This window comes from Rhinoderma darwinii, chromosome 3, assembly GCF_050947455.1.
Source record: "Rhinoderma darwinii isolate aRhiDar2 chromosome 3, aRhiDar2.hap1, whole genome shotgun sequence".
NCBI lineage: Eukaryota > Metazoa > Chordata > Amphibia > Anura > Rhinodermatidae > Rhinoderma > Rhinoderma darwinii.
Genome location: NC_134689.1, coordinates 24,594,802 through 24,621,369, shown reverse-complemented (window position 1 = coordinate 24,621,369; position 26,568 = coordinate 24,594,802). Strand labels below are relative to the sequence as shown.

Here is a 26,568-nt window from a genome sequence, read left to right as displayed (position 1 = left end):
TGGTTGATTTTTCCATCCGAGTTAAATTAGTATTGTCCAAGTGAATTGTGTTCCATTTGCTTTAGTTTTCGTCCGATTTTCACATCCATTCCTGCTTTCTTCTCAGTGTCTCCTAGCAACCCTTCCATGAAAAACGGACCGCACTCGAATGGAGTCCACAGACCTATTGGCTTGAATGGTCGAGTCTAGCGCGAGAATCGGACCAAAGTAGTGCAATTTTCTCTGCACAGACCTACGGTCCATGTGGAAAATCAGACATGTACATTGGCCCATTGACTTTAATCTGTCCACTCCGTGTCATGTCCGTTCTATACTCGATCAGCACAAAGACGTAAATGTGACACAACATGCTAAGCAAAACACCATTATTTTTAATGGCTCTTTGTTTAGAATTAAGGAAATCGCAAACGGTTTCAGCTCACAGATTCCACTGATGTGATCCCCTAACACGTGTCTATGACATATGAGAAGACAACTTTGGGTTGTTTTATCCTTCAATTACTATTACAGACAAAGCTATGTTTATACAAAAACCTGTGGTGCCCGCACCTATCTGGAGAGGCGGCATGTTATGGAAACAGCTGAATATGTTTGCTCAGCCCCCTCTCCAGTCATTCTCTGCCTTAATACGGCGCCACCTCTGTTCTCCAGACAGATGTGGGTCCTAGAGGTGGGACCAGTACCTATCAGACAAGTACAACATATCCTAAGGACAGACATTTTAAATGAATGCTCTTCCATATAATACATGGACGTGCCAGCTTGGAGGACCACTGATGTGCACTAAAATCAATGGACGCCCACAGATTTCAATGACCATGGTGTAAATATTCCCTATAGAACCGCTATAGGACACAAAAGTTTGCCCAATAATATCCACTAGTAAAATCTCCCATCAGCGAGACCCTCTCCCTCCATGATCAGCTTTTCTTCTGAGGTTTTCCAGGCCGCACAACCCCTGCAAACATTCTCATTGTCCGTAATATTTTATGATTCATTTTGAACTTTCTACAAATTTGTATACTCTGGTTCTAATATGAAATCTGAAAATTTACCTCATACATCTGTAGAGAAGGGTTAAAGATGGAGCTTTGTCTATTAATATCTCTTTCGGACCGCGGTTTATATAGTGTTTATGTTATATTCGCTCTAATAACATACACGTTGTCCTGCGTCTGGTAAATTTCACATAAAACCTTTCGTTTTATGAGCAAAAATATCTAATTTATTACTGGAATATAAAACTGATCAGAGCAATAAATTCAGTAACTCCAGTATTTCTGATAACGCAGTTATATCTGTGCTCCCAGAAAAATTAAAGGGAAACTCCAGCAAAAATGAAGCAAAAAATATCCAATGTCATTATTCATTCCCCTTTAGACTCCCTAATGAATACATTTATTATTTTACTTCTGCTGTTTGCCAAGGCCGAATATGTCTGGGCCATCGATAAGCACAGCGGTGTAAACCAGGGCAATTCTAGACCCAGCCCTTAAAGGGGATGTCTGCTATAGATGACCACTATCAACATAACCTATTAGGGTCCCAGCACAGGGAACTCCTCATTTACCAGACCAGAGAGCTGCTGCAAAGAATGGCTCTTCCACCCAGTTCACCCTTGCATTATATGGGTGGTCCTTTGATTTCAATGGGCAACGTGTAAGGCTGGCTGCCGCCATTGGAACTGGCACTGTAGTTGGGAGGACATGTTGCTACTTTCTGTGGTGGGACATGTGGTATGAACTTTGTATAATGAGACATGTGGCTGGCACTTTGTCTGATGAGGCATGGGCCTGGCAATTTGTATGGGAGGGCATGTGGCTGCATTGTATATCTGACTGGCAATTACAGGGGCATGTAACCGATCCTTTCTGTGGTGTGACATGTGGCTGACACTTTAGTAATCAGGTTATCGCTGTATATGGGAGATTGTGGCTGCACTGTATATGAGGGCATCTGGCTGGCATGTAACCGGGAGGCATGTAACCGGCACTTTGTATGGTAGGACATGTAATGCATGTAACTAGCACTTTCTATGGTGTGACATGTGGCTGACACTTTAGTAATCAGGTTATCGCTGTATATGGGAGATTGTGGCTGCACTGTATATGAGGGCATCTGGCTGGCATGTAACCGGGAGGCATGTAACCGGCACTTTGTATAGTAGGACATGTAAGGCATGTAACTAGCACTTTCTATGGTGTGACATGTGGCTGACACTTTAGTCCTCTGGTTATTGCTCTATAGATGAGGGATTGTGGCGATTGCTGTAGGAGATATACTTATCAACATTTAAATCACAAATTGCAGGGCATTTTTAAGCCCTTGCCTGCCCAATAGTGCCCCAAAAACTGAAAAGAAAACACCCCAGATTTTAAGAATGAACCCCATCTGTTTGAAAGTATGGTTCATGGGATGGTCCCATAAAAATCAGGACTGTTGGCAACTATGTATGGGGTAGTGTGTCTGTGTCTTTATTTTCTCCCTGCTGGTGACTTTGTTAATGGGCTTCAGAATCCCCTAGAATGGGCAGCACACAAAACTGAAGGTTGTTGTCCCTCTATCATCTGTCTAAAAGTTGAGCAATGATCACACAGGGATTTGCAATGTGCAGTTTTAGAATACTGATATTTATACACTCATACACTGGAGGGCAGCATACTGTTCTAGATACATCTCACTACACCGATCATAACATTTCCCAGATCATCACGCTGCTTCCGCCAGCTTACCTTCTTCCCATAGTACATCCTGATGCCATCTTCTGCAGGTCAGCGACGCACCTGCCCATCCGCATTATGTAAAAGAAAATGTGATTCATCAGACGAGGCCACCATCTTCCATTGCTTCCATTGCTGCATAGTCCAGTTTTGATGCTCACATGCCCATTGTTGCCACTTTCAGTGGTGGACAGGGGTGAGCATTGGCATTCTGACCTGTCTGCGGCTACACAGTCCCAAATGCAGCAAGCTGTGATGTACTGTGCATTCTGCCACCTTTCTATCATAGTCAGCCATAACTTTTTCCAGCAATTTGTGCTACAGCAGCTCGTATGTGGGACCGGACCAGATGAGGTAGCCTTCACTCCCTATAAGCATCAATAAACCTTGGGTGCCCATGACCCTCCCGGAGGTTCACTAGTTGTCCTTACTTGAACCACCTTTGATAGGTAATAACCACTGCATGACGGGAACACCCCACAAGACCTGCTGTTTTGGGGATGCTCTGACCCAGTCGTCTAGCCATCACAATTTGGACCTGGTCAATGTCGCTTGGATCTTTACATTTGACCATTTTTCCGGCTTCCAACACATCCACCCTAAGGGCATGACCACACATGGCGGAATTCCTCCGCAACTGTCCGCATCAATGCCGCACAGAATCTGCGTTGCAGATTCTGCAGCGGATCTGCACAAAATGTGCAGAAAATTGATGCGGACTGGCCGCTGCGGACTGCAGGAAAAGTGCTTCTCTTCTCCCTATTCAGTGCAGGATAGAGAGAAGGGACAGCACTTTCCCTAGTGAAAGTCAAAGAAATTCATACTTACCGCCCGTTGTCTTGGTGACGCGTCCCTCTTTCGGCATCCGGCCCGACCTCCCTGGATGACGCTCCAGTCCATGTGACCGCTGCAGCCTGTGCTTGGCCTGTGATTGGCTGCAGCCGTCACTTACACTGAAACGTCATCCTGGGAGGCCGGACTGGAGACAGACGCAGGGAGTTCTCGGTAAGTATGAACTTATCTTTTTTTTTACAGATACATGTATATTGAGATCGGTAGTCACTGTCCCGGGTGCAGAAACAGTTACTGCCGATCGCGTAACTCTTTCAGCACCCTGGACAGTGACTATTTACAGACGTCTCCTAGCAATGCTCCCGTCATTACGGGAGCCCCATTGACTTCCTCAGTCTGGCTGTAGACCTAGAAATACATAGGTCCAGCCAGAATGAAGAAATGTCATGGTAGTAAAAACAATACGCTCCGCAGCACACATAAGATCTGCGGACTTCATTGCGGAATTTTGACTCTCCATTGAAGTCAATGGAGAAATTCCGCCATGAGTCCGCAACCAGTCCGCCACTGCTCCGCAACAGACAGAGCATGCTGCGGACACCAAATTCCGCTCCGCAGCCTATGCTCCGCAGCGGAATTGTACGCATCGTGTAAACGAACACTGCTAAATTAAAGTGAAAGTCAATGGAGAAACGGCTCCGCTGCGGATTAACGCTGCGGAGTGTCCGCAGCGGAATTTAAGTGAAATTCCGCTATGTGTGAACCCGCCCTAAGAACTGACTTTTCATGTGCTGCCTAATACATCCCAGCCATTGTAACCAGATAATCAGTGTTATTCACTTTACCCGTTAGCAGTTTTAGACTGGGTTCACACAAGCATGTTACGTCCGTAATGGACGGAACGTATTTCGGCCGCAAGTGCCGGACCAAAGACACTGCAGGGAGCCGAGCTCCTAGCATCATAGTTATGTACGATGCTAGGAGTCCCTGCCTCGCTGCGGGACAACTGTCCTGTACTCTTATCATGTTTTCAGTACGGGACAGTAGTTACACGGAGAGGCAGGGACTCCTAGCATCGTACATAACTATGATGCTAGGAGCCCGGCTCCCTGCACTGTGTTCGGTCCGGGACTTGCGGCCGAAATACATTCCGTCCATTACGGATCGAACATGCTCGTGTGAACCCAGCCTTAATTTTATGAAGGAACGGTATGTATCCCACATTAGCAACCATTATGTAGATTCATGGCTGATAAGATATGTTTGGTCAGGGGTGGATATAAAGGAAAGCGATGGGGGCAATCGCTCCTCTGGAGCACTGCACCAATTTAGACTTTAGATCTGGGGTATGAATTTATATAAGGGTCTGGTCTGGATTCTGAAATAATTTTGGGGTCTGGTCTGGGGTCTGAATTAATTATTGGATCTGGGCTAGAGTCTGAATTTAATTAGGGGTCTGGTCCAGGGTCTGAATTCATTTAGAGGTCTTAGGTTTGTATTTATTTAGGGGTCTGGGGTATAAATTTATTTGCTATAGAAGCTGGGAATGGCTGCAGAAGCAAGTGGCCAAAGATATCTTGGCAGGAAACCTGTGATGTCGGCAGTAGAAGTCGTCATAACGGTTTGGGATGGAGAAGAAATAAATGGAAGGGAGACGTCTAAAATACACGTCACCTGTGAGTTACTGGATTTGAAGAGGACCTGTTGGGTCTCCTGAAATGTTTGTTCTAATATATCCCTGTATTCCCCATAAGATAACATTTCAGGAGCATCTTTACTTAGAACTCCCTCTGTGTTGTGACATTCCTCTGTTATCCCTACTGGAAATGTATGAATAAGGCCTGACCTAACCTGGAATCTTTATTTAATGCAACTAAATCATTTTACCTATAGAGTTACAGCTACAGTACTGAGCAATACATTGAGTTGCATGCAATTTTGTGGACCGCAGCTGTCACATGATAGATAACATCAATCAGTAGTGATACAAAAAGTCTCAGTGTTGCCAGGCATTTGTGTGTTACCATTCACCTTGTCATGGGGCTGTGTCCCTACACACTCCGACACTGTCTTATCATTGCCGTCATTGCCGGAACACACCCCTTTGACAATGTGAATGGTAATACCCAATTGCCAATTCATCCATACATTTCCAGGAGGAATAACAGAGGAATGACACTATCCAGATTTATAAGATAATACAAAAAATAGGCACTTCAGGAAAGGTTATAGATCCTCCTTAATTGTTATGTATTCTGCCTGTGACGGCGCCTGTTCAGTAATGTATTCTCTTGTATAGTCTGCAGTGCGGTAATACTCTGCAGACGGACAGTGTAGACCTGGTTTCTGACCACTATATGGTCACTGGATGGCGGTATTATTAGTTAGATTGGTGCTTGCGTAGTGGTAGCGCACTGTTGTCCTTAATCGTGTGATTAGGGTTTTTTTTATGTTCTACTTTTATTTTTATTCTTGCGTTAATTGTGTAATTTACATATTTAAGGGCGCGGCGAGGGGCATGACAAAATACAGTGAAAACCGCCACGTCACTGATTTTTCAACCCCTCGTCTAGATTTCAATCCTGGGTCCACGCCTGTATCTGGTTAGCCATCACAGGGAGGGTTAGATGCTGAGAATAATTGTATCAAACAATGTGATAGAAGAGGCTGGACGCAGCTGCAGGCTTGAGGGAAGCCGACATGACCGTCCTGGTAGGGAAAGGGTTAATGTTAAGAGGTGAGGGAAAGGTGAAGGAGCTGAAGGAGGGACGGGGAGGAGCTAGGGGGGACGGGGGGGCCGTTACTGCGCTTCCCGCTGTTTCTCGGCATTGAGCCGGAAGCAGCGGGAGGAGTAATACACAAGAAGCAAAGCTCCCCGTTGCCCGGCTTTTTAGTATGGCAGAGGCCCTGATTTTAGAGCGGCTGCGTGCCGCTGCTGTGCACCACGGTCCCGGATGGCTGGAGGAGACCGTGGCTGCATTAACGCGGATCCCGGACGCCGTTTCGCCACGTCGGGCACGGCGTTCGGGGTCTGTTGTAAGGGACAGGCTCCCCTCCCCCGGCCCCCCTACGAGCATGGCTATGGCGGCGGGGGGGGAGTCGGCAACAACCGCTCCTGCGCTGGGCAGGCAGAGAGCGGTAGCAGGGGTGACGGCGATGCAGGCTGTGTCGACCCGTCCCTCTCGGCGGTCCCGACCTCCAGAGCGCCTGAGTCCGGAGGTAGTCCCGCGGACACGGCGTCGCAGAGGGAGCCCGATCCCGGACGCTGCAGGCCAGGCAGCTGGGAGGACCGCCCCTTCCCAGGCCCTGCGTCCTGGCAGGAATCCCAGGCCGCGACGGGGTCCGGCGGTAAGCAGGGAGTCGCAGGCCGGGCTCCCTGTCACCCCTCCCCCATCAGATGGAAGATGTCGAGAGCAAGGTACGGCCGCCCCGCATGGTGATGTTCCGGCCAGGGGGCAGGCTTCGTCAGGATCGTCTAGACGGACGACTAGATCTGCAGCGACGTCGAGGCAACAGGTCCGGTCGGAAGTCTGGGTCCCGGCGGTCGGGCGGCAGGTTGCCGGCCCATCGGTCAGCGCGTCCTCATCCCCTTTCCGAAGAGGTCGTTGGGAGGGACAGTCGTCGGCGAGAGAAGAACTGGAGGAAGGTGAACTGGACGTCTATCGTCGAGGTCAGGATGGTCCGGCTGACGGGAACACAGCGCCTGTGCAGCCCGGTGAGTGTATAACTCCATTATTGTCTTATCCAGCGATTTTTATGTCGGGTGTCGGCGGGGGGGCTGCTAGCATAGCATCGGGGGCCGGTAGTGGCGCGGGCGGACGCGACGGAGCGGGTTTGGCAGATTTAGTGGGTTGCTTACGGGAGCTGGTGGGGCGCCTGGATAGGGCCGCGGCGCCGGTAGTAACGGAAGTGTCCCCTGCGGTAGTTTGGGAAGGCCCCAGGGAAGTGGGATCGTTGCAGGCGCGTCCTGTGGTGGCGGTTAGAGAGGCGGTCGCGGTGTCGGTGCAGACTGAGGCACAGAAGGACGGCGATCGAGTGCGCATGGACGATCGTGCTCGGGGGGAGGTGTATGTTTGTTTTGAGGGTCCGTTGGGGGCGCATTTAAAGCAGGAGGTGCGTGATCGGATCTGGAAAGATGAATATGTTGAAATTTTTTCTCTCTTGCCGCTGGCTAAATTCAATTTGGATAAGAGCAAGCGGGATGAGAGTAAAAAGGACGAGGAGGAACGGCGGCGGTATAGGCTTATCCCGCAGACGTTCGTTAATTGGTCGCAGGCGTTCGCCATATTGGCTAGTGTGATAGGGGAAAAGGCGCCGGAAAATTGTTCGGCGTTATTTTGTTATTTTGATGCTATTGGGGAGGCTCATAGGGCGTATGGGGGTCAGGCGTGGCTGCGATATGATGAGCAATTCCGTCAGCGGAAGGCGGTTCGGCCGGCGATTCGGTGGGACCAGAAGGATATTGCTCTCTGGTTACGGGTTACGGCTCCGGTTAGGCAGCCCTTTCCCGGGAGCGGTGGCCAGGGAGGCCAGACTAGTCAGAGTGGACCAAGCGGCGGGGGAAAGGCGGGGTTTTGCTGGCAATTCAATGAAGGCCAGTGCAAGTTCGGGGCCACGTGCAAGTTCAAGCACGTGTGCTCCGAGTGTAATGGGGCATCACACGGGGCGGCAAAATGTCTGCGGAAAAAGAGGTCCGGGAACCAGCACGGGGCTGGTCAAGGGGGTGTCGCCGGTGAGGGTGGAAAGGATGGCCCCTTATCTAAATGAGTATCCGGATAGGGCGGCAGCTAAGTTGCTTTATGAAGGGTTTAGTGTTGGTTTTGTTATTCCTCCGCCTCCTTATGAGGTTCCGGTTACGCGGAGAAATTTAAAATCGGCTTACTTGCATGCGGAAGTCGTGTCGGAAAAGTTGTTAAAAGAAGTTTCGTTGGGGCGCATGTCGGGGCCATTTGTGGAGTCGCCGGTGAAAGATTTAGTTGTGTCCCCTTTGGGTATTGTCCCTAAACGCGAGCCCGGAAAGTTTCGTTTGATTCAACATTTATCGTATCCCAAAGGTTCGTCGGTAAATGACGGGATTGATCACGAGTTGTGTTCCGTAGTTTATACCTCATTTGATAAGGCGGTGGGGTTAGTGCGGGCTGCGGGTCCGGGGGCGCTGCTAGCAAAAACCGACATCGAGGCGGCGTTCAGGTTGTTGCCGGTGCATCCAGAAAGCCAACGGCTGTTGGGTTGTTTTTGGAATGGGGCCTTTTACGTGGATCGGTGCCTTCCGATGGGGTGTTCTCTTTCTTGTGCATACTTCGAGGCGTTTAGTAGCTTCGTGGAGTGGGTAACGAGGGGAGTATCCGGGGTCGATTCGTTGATCCATTACTTAGATGATTTTTTGTGCGTTGGCCCGGGGGGTTCGCCGGTTTGCGGTAACTTGCTTCATGCCCTGCAGAAGGTGGCGAGGGATTTTGGGATCCCTTTGGCGCCGGAAAAAACGGAGGGCCCGGTAGCGACGATTTGTTTCTTGGGAATCGAAATTGACTCGGTGGCAATGGAGTGTCGGCTCCCGGCGGATAAGCTGGGTTCTTTGAGGCTGGAGGTGCGACGGGCTTGTAGAAGGAAGAAAATGTCGCTGAGGGAGCTTCAGTCGCTGCTGGGGAAGTTGAATTTCGCCTGCCGGATTATGCCGATGGGGAGGGTGTTTGGTAGAAGGTTGGCGGCGGCAACGGCGGGAGTGCGGGCGCCGCATCATTTTGTGAGGCTCAAGGAGGAGCACCGAGCTGATCTTCAGGTTTGGGATGACTTCTTGGGCCAGTACAATGGTCGCTCGCTATGGATGGCCCCAGCGCAGGATACGAGTGATCTGAATATTTTCACGGATGCGGCTGGGGCGGGTGGCTTTGGAGCTTACGGGGGAGGTCCGTGGTGCGCAGGTCAATGGCCGGCTAGCTGGGTGTCCAGTGGATTGACGCGGAATCTGGCCCTGCTCGAGCTGTTTCCCATCGTGGTGGCGGCTACCATTTGGGGGGACAGGCTCAGGGATAAGAAGGTCCGTTTTTACTGCGACAACATGGGGGTGGTGCTTGCCATTAATAACATCACGGCGTCCTCTCCTCCGGTAGTTCAATTGTTGCGACATTTAGTGTTGGTGTGTTTGTCGCTGAACGCGTGGGTGGTGGCGGTGCATGTCCCGGGTGTACGGAATTGTGTTGCTGATGCTCTTTCTCGCTCGCAGTGGGACCGGTTTCGGCAATTGGCCCCGGGAGCGGAACGTCTCGGTTTGGCGTGTCCGGATCATCTATGGGATCTGGTATCGGTCCCGTAGAGCAGCTGTTACAAAGGTCTTTGGCGCGCACGACGTGGAGGGCTTATGCTGCTTGTTGGAGGCAGTGGGAGGAGTGGGTAAGAGAGTTGGGTGATGTTAATACGGATAGAGACAGGTTGGTGGCACTTTTGTATTGGTTAGGGGATGCCTGGGAGGGGGGGTTTTCAGTAGCGAAGGTGAACCGGTTTATATCCGCGGTGGCGTTTGGGCTTAAGTTGCGGGGCTTGCGGGATGTATCGAAGGAATTTCTGGTATCGCAGGCTTTGAAGGGGTTGCGCAGAGGTAGGGTGGAGGCGGATAGTAGAAGGCCGGTGTCGTTTGCTTTGCTGGGCTTGTTGGGCGGTTCATTGGCATCGGTATGTCGTTCTTCAGATGAAATAGATTTGTTTCGGTTGGCTTTCTCGTTGGCGTTCTTCGGAGCATTTAGAATAGGTGAGTTGGTGTCGCCAAGTACTAAACAGGCAGGGGGGCTGAGATCTGGGGAGGTGAGCCTTTTTGCAGATCGGTTGGAGGTATGGTTGCGTAGATCAAAAACTGACCAATTAGGGAAGGGAAAACTGATAGTTTTGTTCGCTCTCCCGGGGTCGGTCATGTGCCCAGTAGAGTGCATGCGGGGTTTTACAAAAAACAGGGGGTCTCCAGATTTGCCTTTGTTACGTCATGTGGACGGGTCGTTCTTGTCCAGGTTTCAGTTTGGAGCTGTTTTTAAAAAATGTTTGACGGCGGTTGGGGTTGCGGCAGGCTCATATTCATCTCATTCCTTCCGGATTGGCGCAGCAACGGAAGCAGGGCGCTGGGGGTTGGATGATGAGGGGGTGAGGCGTATTGGTCGTTGGGAGTCAAAAAGGTTTAAGTCCTATGTCCGCCCCCATATGTTGTAATTTTGTTGTTTATGCTTGCAAATGTTATATGGTGGTGCCTAACTGTGTTTTCCGTTTCAGATTCGCCTCCTTGTCTGGTGTGGTTGATGGGTCATTCGTACGTGCACTGGGGGGCTTTGAGGGCGGACGTCCGCCCGGATGGTCGCCAGTTGCGCATTCCGCGACAGGATGCGGTTGTGCATTGGCTGGGGTTTAGAGGTATGTCGTGGAACAGGGTGTTGGCGGAATTCCAGACATATGTGCGGCTTGATAGGGTTCCGGAGGTTTTAGTGTTGCACGTGGGTGGGAATGACTTAGGAGTCCGCCCTTTTCGTGAGTTGGTGCGGGATATCAAACATGATTTGTTGTGTTTGTGGGTATCTTATCCCAAGTTGGTGGTAGTGTGGTCGGACATAGTCCCAAGGAAGCATTGGCGGTTAGCTAGATCGGTGGAGAGAGTCAATAAGGCTCGGATAAAAGTTAACCGGGCGGTGTCCCGTTTTGTGGCAAAGAACGGGGGCATTTGCGTGAGGCATAGGGATTTGGAGTCAGGATTGGGGAATTTCTGGAGGAGTGACGGGGTTCATCTGACCGAGGTTGGCATTGATATTTGGAGCTTGGCTATAGCAGAAGGCATAGAAAGGGCGGTGGTGGTGTGGAGGAACTCACAGGCTTAAGGTGGTCAAGGCCTGTTTCGCGGTGGCGGGGGGAGTCCTTGAGGCCAGTCAGTACAAAATGGTGGGGGGGTCGCATCGGGGGTATGCGTCCCCCAAAAAAGGTACATGGTTGAAGACTTCATCGGGTGTTATCCCTTTGAAGTGGTCTTCTGGTAGAAGGTATGTCACTTGAAGGCTTCATCGGGTGTTATCCCTTTGAAGTGGACTTCTAGTGGTCGGTATATCACTTGAGGGCTTCAACGGGTGTTATCCCCTTGAAGTGGACTTCTAGTGGTTGGAGCCATCTGCAGAGGTGAACGGTGCTTCCGAGCTGGTTTACGGCTGGAGGTAATTAGTGGTTTGCAGATGGCTAATTCGGTGTGTTCTTGAAAGGAACATCTGAAGGGGCTTCAAGGACTTCCTCTGCTCGGGTTAATGTTAACGTTTAATTGTTATTTATGATTCTGACCCATGTTGGGTCATGTGAATTATTAGGAGGAATTCTCTGGTGGATTCCTAACTAGTTATCCGAATGTTTCGGATTTAAATTGTTTTTATAAAACTGTGAAATTAATAAACGGCTGCTGTGGCCATTTCACATCCAACCTCGGTGTCATGTGTCGTTACTAAATGGGGGTGGGGGATAGTATGGTTTAAGGTTAACACACGACTCTACCTAGGCAGGTCAAGAAGAGGCTGGACGCAGCTGCAGGCTTGAGGGAAGCCGACATGACCGTCCTGGTAGGGAAAGGGTTAATGTTAAGAGGTGAGGGAAAGGTGAAGGAGCTGAAGGAGGGACGGGGAGGAGCTAGGGGGGACGGGGGGGCCGTTACTGCGCTTCCCGCTGTTTCTCGGCATTGAGCCGGAAGCAGCGGGAGGAGTAATACACAAGAAGCAAAGCTCCCACCCTCCCACCCTTGTTTTGTTACTCCTTAGGTCTTCTGTACGTCCGTATATGAGCGTTGTGTTTTATTTTGTGTGTTTATTTAACATGTTTTTCTTTTTTCCGGAGTAGGTTCTGTTGTCATGGCAGCTGGCGGGGGGAGTCCTTGAGGCCAGTCAGTACAAAATGGTGGGGGGGTCGCATCGGGGGTATGCGTCCCCCAAAAAAGGTACATGGTTGAAGACTTCATCGGGTGTTATCCCTTTGAAGTGGTCTTCTGGTAGAAGGTATGTCACTTGAAGGCTTCATCGGGTGTTATCCCTTTGAAGTGGACTTCTAGTGGTCGGTATATCACTTGAGGGCTTCAACGGGTGTTATCCCCTTGAAGTGGACTTCTAGTGGTTGGAGCCATCTGCAGAGGTGAACGGTGCTTCCGAGCTGGTTTACGGCTGGAGGTAATTAGTGGTTTGCAGATGGCTAATTCGGTGTGTTCTTGAAAGGAACATCTGAAGGGGCTTCAAGGACTTCCTCTGCTCGGGTTAATGTTAACGTTTAATTGTTATTTATGATTCTGACCCATGTTGGGTCATGTGAATTATTAGGAGGAATTCTCTGGTGGATTCCTAACTAGTTATCCGAATGTTTCGGATTTAAATTGTTTTTATAAAACTGTGAAATTAATAAACGGCTGCTGTGGCCATTTCACATCCAACCTCGGTGTCATGTGTCGTTACTAAATGGGGGTGGGGGATAGTATGGTTTAAGGTTAACACACGACTCTACCTAGGCAGGTCATGTAATCTCGGCATCTTGTTGATTTAATATCTGCTGTTAATGGATTTATTTAAAGATAAGCAGCGCCAGTGTTTGATGTTATTAGGTATTTGTCTAAGAATACGTATATAAGGAGAAGTAGATGTGGGACAAAACTATAAACGTTACATTCTCATTGTTGCCTGTGACTAATAGCCGCCTCGGTTTACCAGCCATGGCAAATCTCGCATTCTGCGTTCTGGTCGCTTTTGCAGCGGTTGGACAACTTACTGAAGCTTCAAGACTGCCATTCCAATTTGCAACGGTAAGAGTTGAGATAAAGCAACGTGGTCATCAAGGGAAGGGGGGGTCAGTAATGTACATATGTCTATCAGACCATATGAATGCTGGACAGCCCTTTAACCTTCCTTTTTTTGCCTAATGCCATCTGACAGATTGTAACCTAAAGGGGTTTTCCCATCTTGGACATTTAAATGTCCTATGGATGCGGGTCCTACCTCTGGAAGCTGAACCTATCTTTAGAACGGGACGTACTGACCCCCCTCCATCCTTGTCTCTCCAGCTATTGTTTGACAAGGTGGTCAGGAGTATGAGTAACAGCCGAGCTCGGTGAGCCATCCTGTTTCCCATCCGTCCAACCATCCCGGATTCAGCGGGAAAGTCCCGGATTCCGAGCAGTGTCCCGCTCGCTGCCCATGGCGGCCGGGGGTATGTCTCGATTTAAACTGTATCTACTACCTCAAGACGCAGATAAAGTTAAATCTAAGGGTATGTGCACACGATAGCTGCCTTTTACGTCTGAAATTACAGACTGTTTTCAGGAGAAAACAGCTGCCTCGTTTCAGACATAATTGCGCCTCCTCGCATTTTGCGAGGCGTCATTGACGGCCGTAAATTTGAGCTGCTCTTCATTGAATTCAATGAAAAACGGCTCAAATTACGTCCAAAGAAGTGCCCTGCACTTCTTTGACGAGGCAGTCATTTTACGCGTCGTCGCTTGACAGCTGTCAAACGACGACGCGTAAATTACAGGTCGTCGGCACAGTACGTCGGCAAACCCATTCGAATGGGTAGATGTTTGCCGACGTATTGGAGCCCTATTTTCAGGCGTAAATCGAGGCATATTACGCCTCGTTTACGCTTGAAAATAGGTCGTGTGATCCCAGCCTAATTGTGAAGCAAGGAGCTCCCTGCTTCACCATTTACTGTGTAACGCCGGCAACGAGCGGCACATCACAGACAGGCACGGTGCAATGCTGTCATCGCACTGGTCTGCGCCATGCCACTCATAGCACAGAGCTGAGGAGCAGAGGGATCTACTTCACTCATCGTGAGTATGTGATTAGGTTAGTTTTAACTTTTTATTTTTTTATTAGGCATTATTGGGGCATTATACTGTATGGTGGCAGCTAACGGGGGCATTGAACTGTATGTTGCAGCTATGGGGGCATTATACTGTGTGGGGCAGCTATTGGGGCATTATACTGTGCGGGGGAACACTATGGAGTCATTTTACTGTGTGGTGGGTTCTAGGTGGCATTATACTGTGGGGAGGCACTATGGGAGTTTGATATGTGTGGGCTGAACTTGGTGTGTATGGGCGAGGGTTGGGGTGGTGCATTTGCCGCGGAACGGCTCAACCGAGTGGCACTTGCAGCTAATTTGCAGATGACAAAAAACACGATTTTCTCAAAAACGACTTGGAATTGCAGCATACGATAGTTTTGTGGGGAAAGGGTTCCGGATTGATTGTTTTGGGCCCGTTTGGTAGGCAATTTTCTGCTGACATATTCCCTTTAAATTGATACTGATAATTATACTGTTGACCACTAGGGGGCAGCCTGCTCTTCTAGATGTATCTCAATGCAATGCTCAGTGAATACCAATATAAAGCTCTGGGAAAGGTGACATATCTGGCTGGTCTCTATAGGGAGGAGAGATGCTGACATCATGTCATTGTGGAATAGCATCATAATTTATTTTTGTGGTATTGATTTATTATTTGCCTTTAATGGTTTTTAAGCAGCTGCCGTGTTTCTTGCTCTGATATATTTGCTGTACGAGGTTTATAAGGAGAAGCAGATGTGGAATCAGACACTGCAGAGCAGGTTTTAGGCTGCGTTTTCTCTTTTCTCTGTGACTGATTGCACCTCAGTGTATAGCAGCTATGGCAAAGCTGGCATTTTGTGTTCTGGTTGCCTTGGCAGCGTTAGGACATCTATCTGACGGTATAATAATTATTCCATGGTGGAGACTCGCTACGGTAAGAGCTGACATAATGCAATAATAAGGGGGGATCAATATTGTGCGCATCACTTACATCCCACGTGATAATACAATGTATTACTGAATATACAATTTCATTATTTCATATCCCATGTTTGATTATTACAGAATTTTTCATGGTATTGTTATTAATCCCCTGAATACAGATGTAGCAGAGTTGAGTTTGTCTATGATCCTTGGATTTATTCATAACGTGTCATGATGATGCAATAGGTTTACTTGCACTATTATGTACGCTGATCATAGACATGATGTTTTTGTTGTCGGATCCTGACAATTTAAATGAGTTTTGCCTAATTCTTATGTTTATGGGGACTGCTCTCCGACATCTGTGTCTGTACGTGATTAGAAAAATGATCTGATGTTTTTCCAGAAACAGCGCCACTCTTGTTAATAGGCTGTATCTGGTACTGCAGCTCATTCTTATTCATTTGAATGGAGCTGAGCTGCAATAAAAAGGTTCATGGATATATTCTGCTCTTCGGTTATCTCGGTTGCACAGGACAATTTACAAAGAATCCTACTAACGGTGACCTGGAGTGTTGATAGTAATTGTAAATTTTTGTAAATTTTTGTGTTTCCCACAGCAAGTGAAGAGTATATCATGGGAAAACTGTGATTCCGGAAAGCTCCCCGGAACAATCAAAAGTCTTTCTATTAGCCCCGACCCCGTCTCTATCCCTGGAGAAGTGACTGTCTCTGTCGTCCTCAACACTGATTTGCCCTTAAGTTCTCCTCTCCAGGTAAGATAACATCCAAAACATTTCATGCCGAGGCTTCCCACCGCCACAGGTCTCCTTCTTACCATGCTTGCAGGCTGGGATTAATAAAATGTTCCAACTTGAGACCCCAAAGCCACGGCTTTTTGCCCATAGGCCTGGGTCAATTGATATGGGATTATCTGTCATGTACAGTGGGAGTAAGGAACATATAGGCCCTGTTCACACAGAGGTTTTTTTACTAGTTTTTTGGCGCGGAAACCGCTCTGCAAAAAACGCCCGAAAATGCCTCCCATTGATTTCAATGGGAGTTGGACGAGTTTTTTTACCGCGAGCAAAAAAAACGCGTTGCGGTAAAAAGAAGCGACATGACCCATCTTGAGGCGGTTTCCGCCTCCAAAACCCCATTTCAATCAGTCAGAAAGGGTAAAAAAAACACCTCGACGAGCGTTTTAACGAGTTTTTGTCAAACCACTGTGCAAAAAACGTCTGGAGCAGTTTTTGCAGGAGGAATTTTCCTCCTGCAAAAAAACTCTGTGTGAACACAGCCATAAATGCGTCATCTATAGAGTCTAGATGCAAAATCCTGGATCTGTACTGGATATTTTAGTTATACTTGTTGATGCCCCTTCTGCAGCACACCACCCGGGGCACATGTACCGCCTTAGCTACGCCCCTGGATTAGGTAACGGTGAGGTTACCATACTAGCCTAGGCTAGCTGAGTACCCATACAATAATCATGGAAGCAGCATTAACATGGGTCATATCCAAAAAGGGCCTCTTGTATTAAAATGGTTGTACAAGATGAGAAAAACATGGCTGCTTTCTTCCAAAAACAATGCCACACCTGTCCACAGGTTCTATGTGGTATTGCAGCTCAGTCCCATTTACTTCAATAAAGCAAAGCTGCAATACCAGACAAAACCCATGGACTGGTGTGGTGCCATTTTTGGAAGAAAGCAGCCATATTGTTCTAATCCTGTACAACCAGCATAAAGAAGTTGTCCAGTTTGGAAAACACTTTTCTATATACCCTTTTAGGGAATTCTGAGTTAATAGAGGGGGTGGAGAGCGGTTACAAAGAGTGTCTCTTGCTCTGGAGGACCTGTCCTGTCCTGCATTACACAGACAACACATTGATATGAATGGCCACTGTGTAATGCTTAAATTCTCCTGTGGTGGCGCTGCAGCAAAATTGAACACTTACTGTCAAGTCTCCCCACAGATTACAGCTAATTGCTGGTGTCAAAGCAGGCGGGAACTTTGTGATCAGCTTATTGTCAGGGGACCCTTCTAACAAGTAGGGATTTTCAAAAGCGGAGAACCCCTTTAAAGACCAACTCAGTCAGTTATAACAATTTTCCCTTTAAGGTCGTCTATGTAAACCCAACCCTTAAAACTGTATTCCCCTATATGTGCTATATTCTGAAAAACATAGAAATGACATTTTTCCCTCTGTATCCTAGATCAAAATCTCAGCTGAGAAGGAGCTGCTGGGCGAGTGGTTGACTGTTCCCTGTGTGGATGAATTTGGCAGCTGTACCTATAATGACGTCTGTAATTTGTTGGACTCTTTCTTCAAGCCAGGACAGCAATGCCCAGGGCCCCTGGCAACCTATGGCCTTCCCTGCCACTGTCCCTTCAAAGCTGTAAGTATCTTTTCCAGGTTCTGACTGCCATTTTGCAACTCAAGAAGATTTATCATCCTGTGGCCAAATCAATATCCTATCTACTCGTGAACTACTTAGAGCAGTGATTCCCAACCTTAGTACCATGGGGAACTCCCAGGGAACCCCTACTCCCATTCCTACCTCAAAGCTTGGTGTAGGGGAGGGGAAAGCATTCAATAATTAAACATTTTGGCCATGATTTGTTGACTGCTTTGCCTCTACCCATGGCAAGCATCTACAAGCAGGATGAGTTTGCCAGCGCTGCTGTAAAAGTGACAGCTCTTGCTGCTGCTGTCATTGGGGGAACCCCTGGCCAGGATCCAAGGAACTCAAGGATTCCAGGGAACCATGTTTGGGCATCACTGACTTAGACGGTGTAGGATGTCAGAGACAGGGGTGGTAAGGCAGGGGGTGTGGATTCTCCGACAGGAAATGTCGCAGACACAAGCGGTGCAAACAAAACGGGTCTTTCTTTCTCACAAGGATGTACAACGCTTGGCGGTTTCTAAATCTTACTAGGAGGCACAGCACACAAAATGGTACTCGCAAGGAGGTATTACACTTGATCAGCTGCCCCTTTTAGTGCCCTCACACTATCTCGGAAGTGACTAGTTGGCATGCTTCACACTGCCAATAATATATTTCTCACTTCTTCAGCGTCAGTACTCACAGGTCCTCTCTCCTACCATGAGCAGCACAGTCTTGAGGATCTGCATAGACCTAGTCATGTGATCACAGGTCCTGCACACATATAACACATGCAGTGCAACACGTAAATGTCCCTGGCTGAACACAAAGAAAGGGAAAGCCGACATAAAAGTCATTGTCCTATGGGGCAGAGTCCTGAAAATAAAATATTGCCACAGTTTAAAGAGCAGGAACAGTTTTCTTAAAGAAGCAATAATCTCTTAAAGAGGCAATGTTCACCCCTTTACATGGGACTCCACGATCACGACTGTTTGTGACAAGCATCTACTCAATAGTTGAAGATCTTTTTACCTATTCCTCTTTACACATATTCTCTTCACCTCTTTGTTGTTACAACCACTGGTAAAATGTTCTGCTTTCCATGCTGATAATAATAATTCTCCCTTTTTTTCAGGGTTCCTACGCTCTCCCTACAACCAGTTTTAAAATCAAAAACCTGTCTCTCCCATCCTGGATGGCTGATGGGAGTTACAGAGTAACTGGAATTCTGAGCCACAAAAATAAGGAGATTGGATGTGCCAAATTTACTTTCTCTCTGTCATCAACCTCATCCTGGTGGTGGTAAGGAGAAGAAATGGCAACGATCTGCAACAAACGAGAAATTCTATATACAAAATGATGTCCCTATGTCCCATTAATGCCACCAGCAGCCCCATTTTTATTAGATAAATTAATGTATTAATATAAGGACAAGTGTGAAGCAGAGCTGAGTTTGTCATGGACGATGTGGTAACTGTGGTTATGGTGAACAAACAATGCAGCCCCAAAGAGTTAAATAACAAATTCAGCTCTGCTCCATCCGTTTGAAAACATTATGTATATTACAGGAGCCTTTGTCCTCCTCGGTTGCCGAAAATAAAAAGGCCACTATCCTGCGTGTTCAATTACCTGTTCTGCTTAATAATAGCACCCGGAATGTTGCATGGTCTTTCCTCTGAAAAATATATTATCATAACTGCCCTTATTGCTCTGCTAATGGTGAAAATGGTTGGAAGACAGTCCGACCGTGGACTAAATATCCCGCATTAGTAGCACAGAAAATAAAGCTGGTGGTACAGAATGTCATGGAAAGTCGAATGAATCCATATGACGAGAGAACATGACCAATTGTCAGAAAAAACATGGAAAACAATAGATTATCTACTGTATGTCAGAAGACAATGTAAGCACCGGAGTGACGCTCTAGTGAAAATTCAGACTATTTATGTACCAGTCTATAGAAATCCATCTTCTTCTAATCAATGATCAATCACACCCAATAAACCTGTTACTACTTAAATATGTCTCTGTGTGTGTTTTATGTTTATACGGGACGGTTTACATATCGGTCAACAAAAGTGAGAGTGATAAAAGGTAACACCTCTTCGGCTGGATTCACACGAGCATGTTTGGTCCGTAAAGGACGGAACGTATTTCGGCCGCAAGTCCCGAACCGAACACACTGCAGGGAGCCGGGCTCCTAGCATCATAGTTATGTATGACGCTAGGAGTCCCTGCCTCTCCGTGGAACTACTGTCCCGTACTGAAAACATGATTACAATACAGGACGGTTGTCCTGCAGCGAGGCAGGGACTCCTAGCGTCGTACATATCTATCATGTTAGGAGCCCGGCTCCCTGCAGTGTGTTCGGTCCGGGACTTGCGACCGAAATACGTTCCGGCCTTTACGGACCGAACATGCTCGTGTGAATCCTGCCTACTATAAAGCTGGAGGCAGATAACACAGGATTTCAGGGAATGGGGACTGCTTCTCCTCCCTCCTCCCCCTCACAGCAAAGTGACCTCTGCACATGTAAGGGTATGTTCACACGGCTTATTTTCGGCCGTTTTTCGGGCAGAAAATGGGCAAAAAATTGGAAGCATGGCACTTCCAAACATCTGCCCATTGATTTCAATGGGAAAAACAGCGTTCTGTTCCGACAAGGCGTTTTTGAAAAACAGCCATGTAAAAAAACGCCCGCGAAACAGAAGTGCATGTCACTTCCGAGGCGGTTTTGGAGCCATTTTTCATTGACTCCATAGAAAAACAGCTCCAAAAACGGCCGTAAAAAACGCTGCGAAAAACGGGAGTTGCTTAAAAAAACGGCTGAAAATCAGAGGCTGATTTTGCCTTTTCAGACGTTTTTTATTAAGCGTGTGAACATACTTACTGTCCCATAGAAATTAATAAGGAGTTTTCTGACTTCATTTCCTTCTGCTCAGGTTGTTGTTGTAACACAAATCTCTGTGACTGCTGAAGCTCAGACATGATTGATGCCCCCATGATCATGTAAAAATAAATCTAATAAAAAAACATAAAAACTTTAAATCTGCCATCATCTAGGAAAAATTTGCCAAGTTTTAGAAGTTTACAACTGAGCAGCTCAATAAAATTGGTGGTAAAATGGATCAAGTGTGGAAATGGTCAGGGCCGGATCATCATTGGTGCTGTTGGTGTTCCTGTTCTGGGTCTCTTGTACTTTCGGCCCCTTTAACAGCCAACCAAAAACGTTATTTTCTCCTGTGTGAGTTTTAATGAAATGAACACAAATTGATTCACAAATAACCTATTAGATGAAGTCCTGTGTGTACAATGATAACAAAGTTTACAAATCACTTTAGGCTATGTTCACGCTGCGTATTTTCAGAAGTATTCCGGCACGTGAAGCGCTGTGCAGTTCATACGGGGTGTATTTTTACGCTGCTGAATTAAAAAACGCAGCGTAAAAATACATTTAGTTAAAAAAACGGCTGACTTTTTCCATTGAAGTCTTTCCCATTGATGAAAAACAATCCGAAAATACGCCTCAAAATACACGTGTAAGCGCCTGGATTTCAGAGGCTGTTCTATCGAAAACAGCCTTATATTTTTCAGCCTGCACCAAATGCTGTGTGAACATAGCCTCAGGGTATGTTCACACGGCTTATTTTTGGCCGTTTTTCAAGCCGCAAACGGCCGAAAAATCGGAAGCATCTGCCCATTGATTTCAATGGGAAAAACAGCGTTCTGTTCTGACGGGGCATTTTTTTTATGTGGCAGTTTTGATAAATGGACGGGAAAATAAACGCCTGCGAAAAAGAAGTGTATGTCACTTCTTGAGCCATTTTTGGAGCCGTTTTTCATTGACTTCATAGAAAAACAGCTCCAGAAACGGGCGTAAAAAACCGGCTGAAAATCAGGAGCTGTTTTCCCTTGAAAACAGCTCCATATTTTCAGATGTTTTTTGTTCAGCGTGTGAACATAGCCTAATAGTGAACGTGCACATGTTCTGTATAGATGGAGGGTGGGCTCATCTCCTCTGGTGGGCTCAAGTAGCCCCAGTGCGACACCAGCAGTGACTTACAGACATGTACGTGCTGCCAGTCTGGTGAATGGAGATGAATGTTATATTTATATACGTGACCCTCACCACAATATACATTTCTTTTCAGTATTGGATAGTAAAAATGTTGTAAAGTGAGACGATGAAGATATGGTGCATTTTTTTTTTTTTTAAACCGCAGCCTGCCCTACCTGTTGTAGTTTTGACTTTAAAAACACATGCGTTGCAGCTTTGAAACAGCACACAGTAAATGTAACCAGTGAACTGATTTATTTTTTGCATTATTTTCTATTTCAAAATACCCTAAGGCCACGTTCAAACGTGGCAGATTTGCTGCAGAATTCCACAGCGCAATGGCCGCAGTGGAAACGCAGCCGACTCTTTTTTTCCTTGGTTTCTATTGCTTTTTAGGTAACCAAGTGCAGAAGTTGCAGAAAAAAAATCGGCACTACCCACAGGGTAGGCACTGGCTACAGGGTGCTGTGTGGCACTACCTACAAGGTCTGTTGCGGAGAAGTAGCGGATTTCACAGCGGATTTCAGCCTTTGCAATGCAAAAGCTGAAATCTGCGGCAAGTCCGTTGCAAAATCCGCCACGTCTGAATAAACTGTCAAATATGCAAATTTTGATGCAGATTCATTGCGGGATTGTCGGAAATTTGCAGCAAAATCTGCAGCGGTAAATTTTTTCCACGTCTGAACGTGGCCTTCTATTGAAACGGAACAATGCATGTTAGAACAGATATTGCGCTAACATGAATCGGTTCTCGTATGGTTGCAGTCACACGCAACAGATTTTGTTGCAGACATTTTCTGTGACTGAAAATCAATTCCATTCATCTGAATGGAAATTGCCGAAATCCATGGAACTGGAACTGATTTTCAGTCATAAAAATTTCTGCAACAAAATCTTCCACATGTGACTGCACCCTGAGGGCATGGCCACACGTAGTAGCAAAATACGTCTGAAATTACCGAGCTGTTTTCGCCTGAAAACACCTCCTGATTTTCAGACGTTTTTGTAACTACTCGTGTTTTTCGCGGCGTATTTTACGGACGTTATTGGGGCTGTTTTTCAATAGAGTCAATGAAAAACGGCTCCAAAAACGTCCCAAGAAGTGACATGCACTTCTTTGACGCGGGCGTCTTTTTACGCGCCGTCTTTTGATAGCGACGTGTAAAATTACACCTCGTGGGAACAGAACATCGTAAAACCCATTGAAAGCAATGGGCAGATGTTTGTAGGCGTAATGGAGTCGTTGTTTCAGGCGTAATTCGATAGGCATAATGATCGTATCACCCCCCTCCATCTCCTCCCCTGCAGAACTTACCATGTGTGTGCTACAGGCCTAATAGGACATACAGTATTTATAATTACTAATACTGGCGTACTGATACCTGGTACACCGGTCTCTAATTGTAGTGAAGCAAGCACTGCATTACCCAACATGGCGCACAACTGTTGAGGAATATGGCGCAGAAATTGTATTATTTATTAGGAAGAAAACATAAAACTTAATCAATACTATCATAAATCTAAAGGGAGGACCCTCATAATCAATTACTGTGGTGGGTTCCGTATCTGCAGAAGTACAAGATGGTGGCTAATATCCTCAATATCAGACCATTCATGAGAAAAAATCTGGACATCCTCTGCGGTAATAGCCAAATTGGTTGTAATATCATGAAGATGAATTGAATTTCCACCAATCAGAGGGCAGCACTACTGGACAGTTAAATAAAGCAAATTGAACATCCACTGAGCTGCTGCTCTCCAAGTGTAATATTATAAAACTGACTTGGATTTACAGCAATCAGAAAGCAGCACCACCCAGAGGAGCCAATTAGAACCACCCATGACTTCTAATTGCACCAATCAGAGAGCAGCACTGGGTATAAATAGCAGCCGCCGCCTGCTCTGTTCATTCTGGATTATTGTTTTATGCAGTAGTCCTTTTGTTTCTTGTGAACATGTCAGAAAGAGAAAGTCTGAGAGGAAAGAGAAGAGCCACAGCCAGGAGCAGAACATCCAGGGCTGGCCTGAAGTTTCCAGTTGGCCGTATACACCGCTTTCTGAGGAAACGGAATTATGGCAGACGCTTCAGTTCTGTTGCTCCAGTATTCCTGGCCGCTGTGATGGAGTATATGACCGCGGAGATCCTGGTTGGCTCTGGCATCGCAGCCCTACGTCGTAATAGCTGCCGCATTACACCTCGTCACCTACAGCTGGCAATGCATCGAGATGTGGAGCTGGATGAGCAGTTTGAAAATGTCATCGTAGCCAGGGCCGGCCTTAGGGATGCTGCGCTGGCCCCCCTCCCGTGCTTGTCTTTCTGCCCGGGCGCTTCTTCACTCAGTGGCGTCGCTACCGCTGTAGCAGCCATAGCAGCTGCTAGCGGCGACACCAGGCATGAGGGCGCCCGTGCCGCGTGCCCCCCCCATTTCCGGTGTTGTCGATAGCAGCCGTTGCTACAGCTGTAGCGATGCCAAGGTATCTTCCTGCTCTGCTATCTACTAGCAGCACTAAAGCTCCCTGAAGGAGCGGAATCCCCGTGTATATAATTGATGAGTGTGATATAATGATTGCGGGTAGGTATATAATGGATGAGTGTGATATAATAATAATAATAATAATAATAATCTTTATTTATATAGCGCCAACATATTACGCAGCACTTTACAATTTAGAGGGAACATGAAACAAACAATATCAGACATTACATAGTGACAAAGTTCATTTACAATTCAAACCTGGGGAGTGAGGACCCTGCTCGCAAGAGCTTACAATCTATGAGGACATAAGGGAGACACAAAGTGTAATAGTGTTTGTTCTGTACAATGGTCCGGCCATTTTTATACACATGCGGTGGTAACATAAAGCTGCATGAGCCGGTCACCAGCCACTATCCGTGTATGACGGACATGAAGAGAAGGAGTGTGAGGGAATCTTATTCTGATGACTAATCTAAATGGAGGGCCATGGAAAGGAGTCAGATTAGGGAATGTTATAGGCCTGTCTAAATAGATGTGTTTTCAGGGCACGTTTAAAACTGTGGATATTGGGAATTAATCTGATTGTCTGGGGTAGCACATTCCAGAGGACGGGTGCAGCACGAGAGAAATCCTGGAGACGGTAGTGGGAGGTTCGGATTATGGAGGATTTTAATCTAAGGTCGTTGGCAGAACGTAGAGCCCGAGTAGGGTGGTAGACAGAGATGAGGGAGGAGATGTAAGGAGGTGCAGCACTGTGGAGAGCTTTGTGGGTGAGAGTAATAAGTTTGAATTTTATTCGGAAGGGGATGGGCAACCAGTGCAGTGACTGGCACAGATTAGAGGCGTTGGTGTAGCGGTTGGTCATAAAGATGAGCCTGGCTGCTGCATTGAGGATAGATTGGAGAGGGGAGAGTTTAGTGAGGGGAAGACCGACTAGTAATGAGTTACAGTAGTCAAGACGAGAGTGAATCAGAGCAACAATGAGAGTTTTGGCAGTTTCCTCCGTAAGAAAAGAGCGGATTCTGGAGATGTTTTTGAGGTGAAAATGACAGGAGCGTGAAAGTGATTGTATGTGAGGAGTAAAGGAAAGATCTGAGTCAAAAATAACCCCGAGACAGCGGGCGTGCTGCTTAGAAGTTATGATAGTGCCACACACAGAGATGGAGACATCAGGTTTAGGGAGGTTAATAGATGGTGGGAACACAAGGAGCTCAGTTTTAGAAAGATTCAGTTTCAGATAGAGAGAGGACATGATGTTAGAGACAGCGGACAGACAATCACTGGTGTTCTGTATTAGAGCAGGGGTGATGTCACGGGAAGAGGTATATAATTGGGTGTCATCAGCGTAGAGATGGTACTGGAAGCCAAATCTGCTGATGGTTTGTCCAATAGGAGCTGTGTAGAGAGAAAAGAGGAGCGGACCTAGGACTGATCCCTGAGGAACCCCGATATCAAGGGGAAGAGGAGAAGAGGTGGAACCAGCAAATGACACACTGAATGAGCGGTCAGAGAGATAGGAGGAAAACCAAGAGAGAGCCGCGTCCTTGAGGCCAATAGAGTGGAGCATGTTAAGTAGGAGTTTGTGGTCTACAGTGTCAAAGGCTGCAGAGAGATCCAAAAGAATCAGGAGAGAGGATTTACCGTCCGATTTAGCCGCCAAGAGATCATTTGAGACTTTAGTAAGGGCAGTTTCTGTGGAGTGTAGAGTGCGGAAACCAGATTGCGGGTAGGTAGGTATATAATGGATGAGTGTGATAATGATTGCGGGTAGGTAGGTATGTCATTAATCTGCAGGTAAGTAAAACACTGCAAAGTTTAGAAATCCTGTACACAGTGGCGTAACTACCGCTATAGCAGCCGTAGCGGCTGCTACGGGGCCCGCAGCATGAGGCCCTCCTTTCCATGGCCGGAGGCTACACTAGCAGCCGCTATGGCTGCTACAGCGCGACACCACTGAAGGGGTTGTTCCTACAAAAGACATGCATCCCCTATCCACAGGATAGGGGATACATGTGTGATCGCTGGAACGCCCAGCGATAAGGAGAACGGGGGACCGAAAGTCCCCCGAAGTTCTCCATGACAAACCTCGGGCTTCCGGGGTCTGTCGGCAGCTCCATAGAAATGACTTGCGCACCGGTCTCGCTTGTGCGCATGCGCATGCGTGACCAGCGCTCCTTTCATTTTTATTGAACTGCGCAGACGCCGGAAGTCCGAGGTTTGTCATGAGAACTTCGGGGGACTTTCGTTCCCCCGTTCTCCTTATCGCTGCCAGCGATCACACATGTATCCCCTATCCTGTGGATAGGGGATGCATGTCTTTTGTAGGACAAACTATAGGCCGTTCTTTTTTTTGGGAGGGGGATCTGTATGGCATTATCTACAGGGGGTCACTG

At 47.2% G+C, this 26,568-nt stretch overlaps 1 protein-coding gene across 1 annotated transcript; it reads left to right on the top strand.

Moving 5' to 3' along the window:
• The first annotated feature begins 14,871 nt into the window (after positions 1 to 14,871).
• On the top strand, positions 14,872 to 19,661 carry LOC142750914 (ganglioside GM2 activator-like). The gene is made up of 4 exons (XM_075859889.1): positions 14,872 to 15,261; positions 15,872 to 16,027; positions 17,471 to 17,653; positions 18,777 to 19,661. The coding sequence occupies exons 1-4, from the start codon at positions 15,166 to 15,168 to the stop codon at positions 18,945 to 18,947; spliced, it is 606 nt and encodes a 201-aa protein (XP_075716004.1). The 5' UTR covers positions 14,872 to 15,165; the 3' UTR covers positions 18,948 to 19,661.
• Positions 19,662 to 26,568: the final 6,907 nt, after the last annotated feature.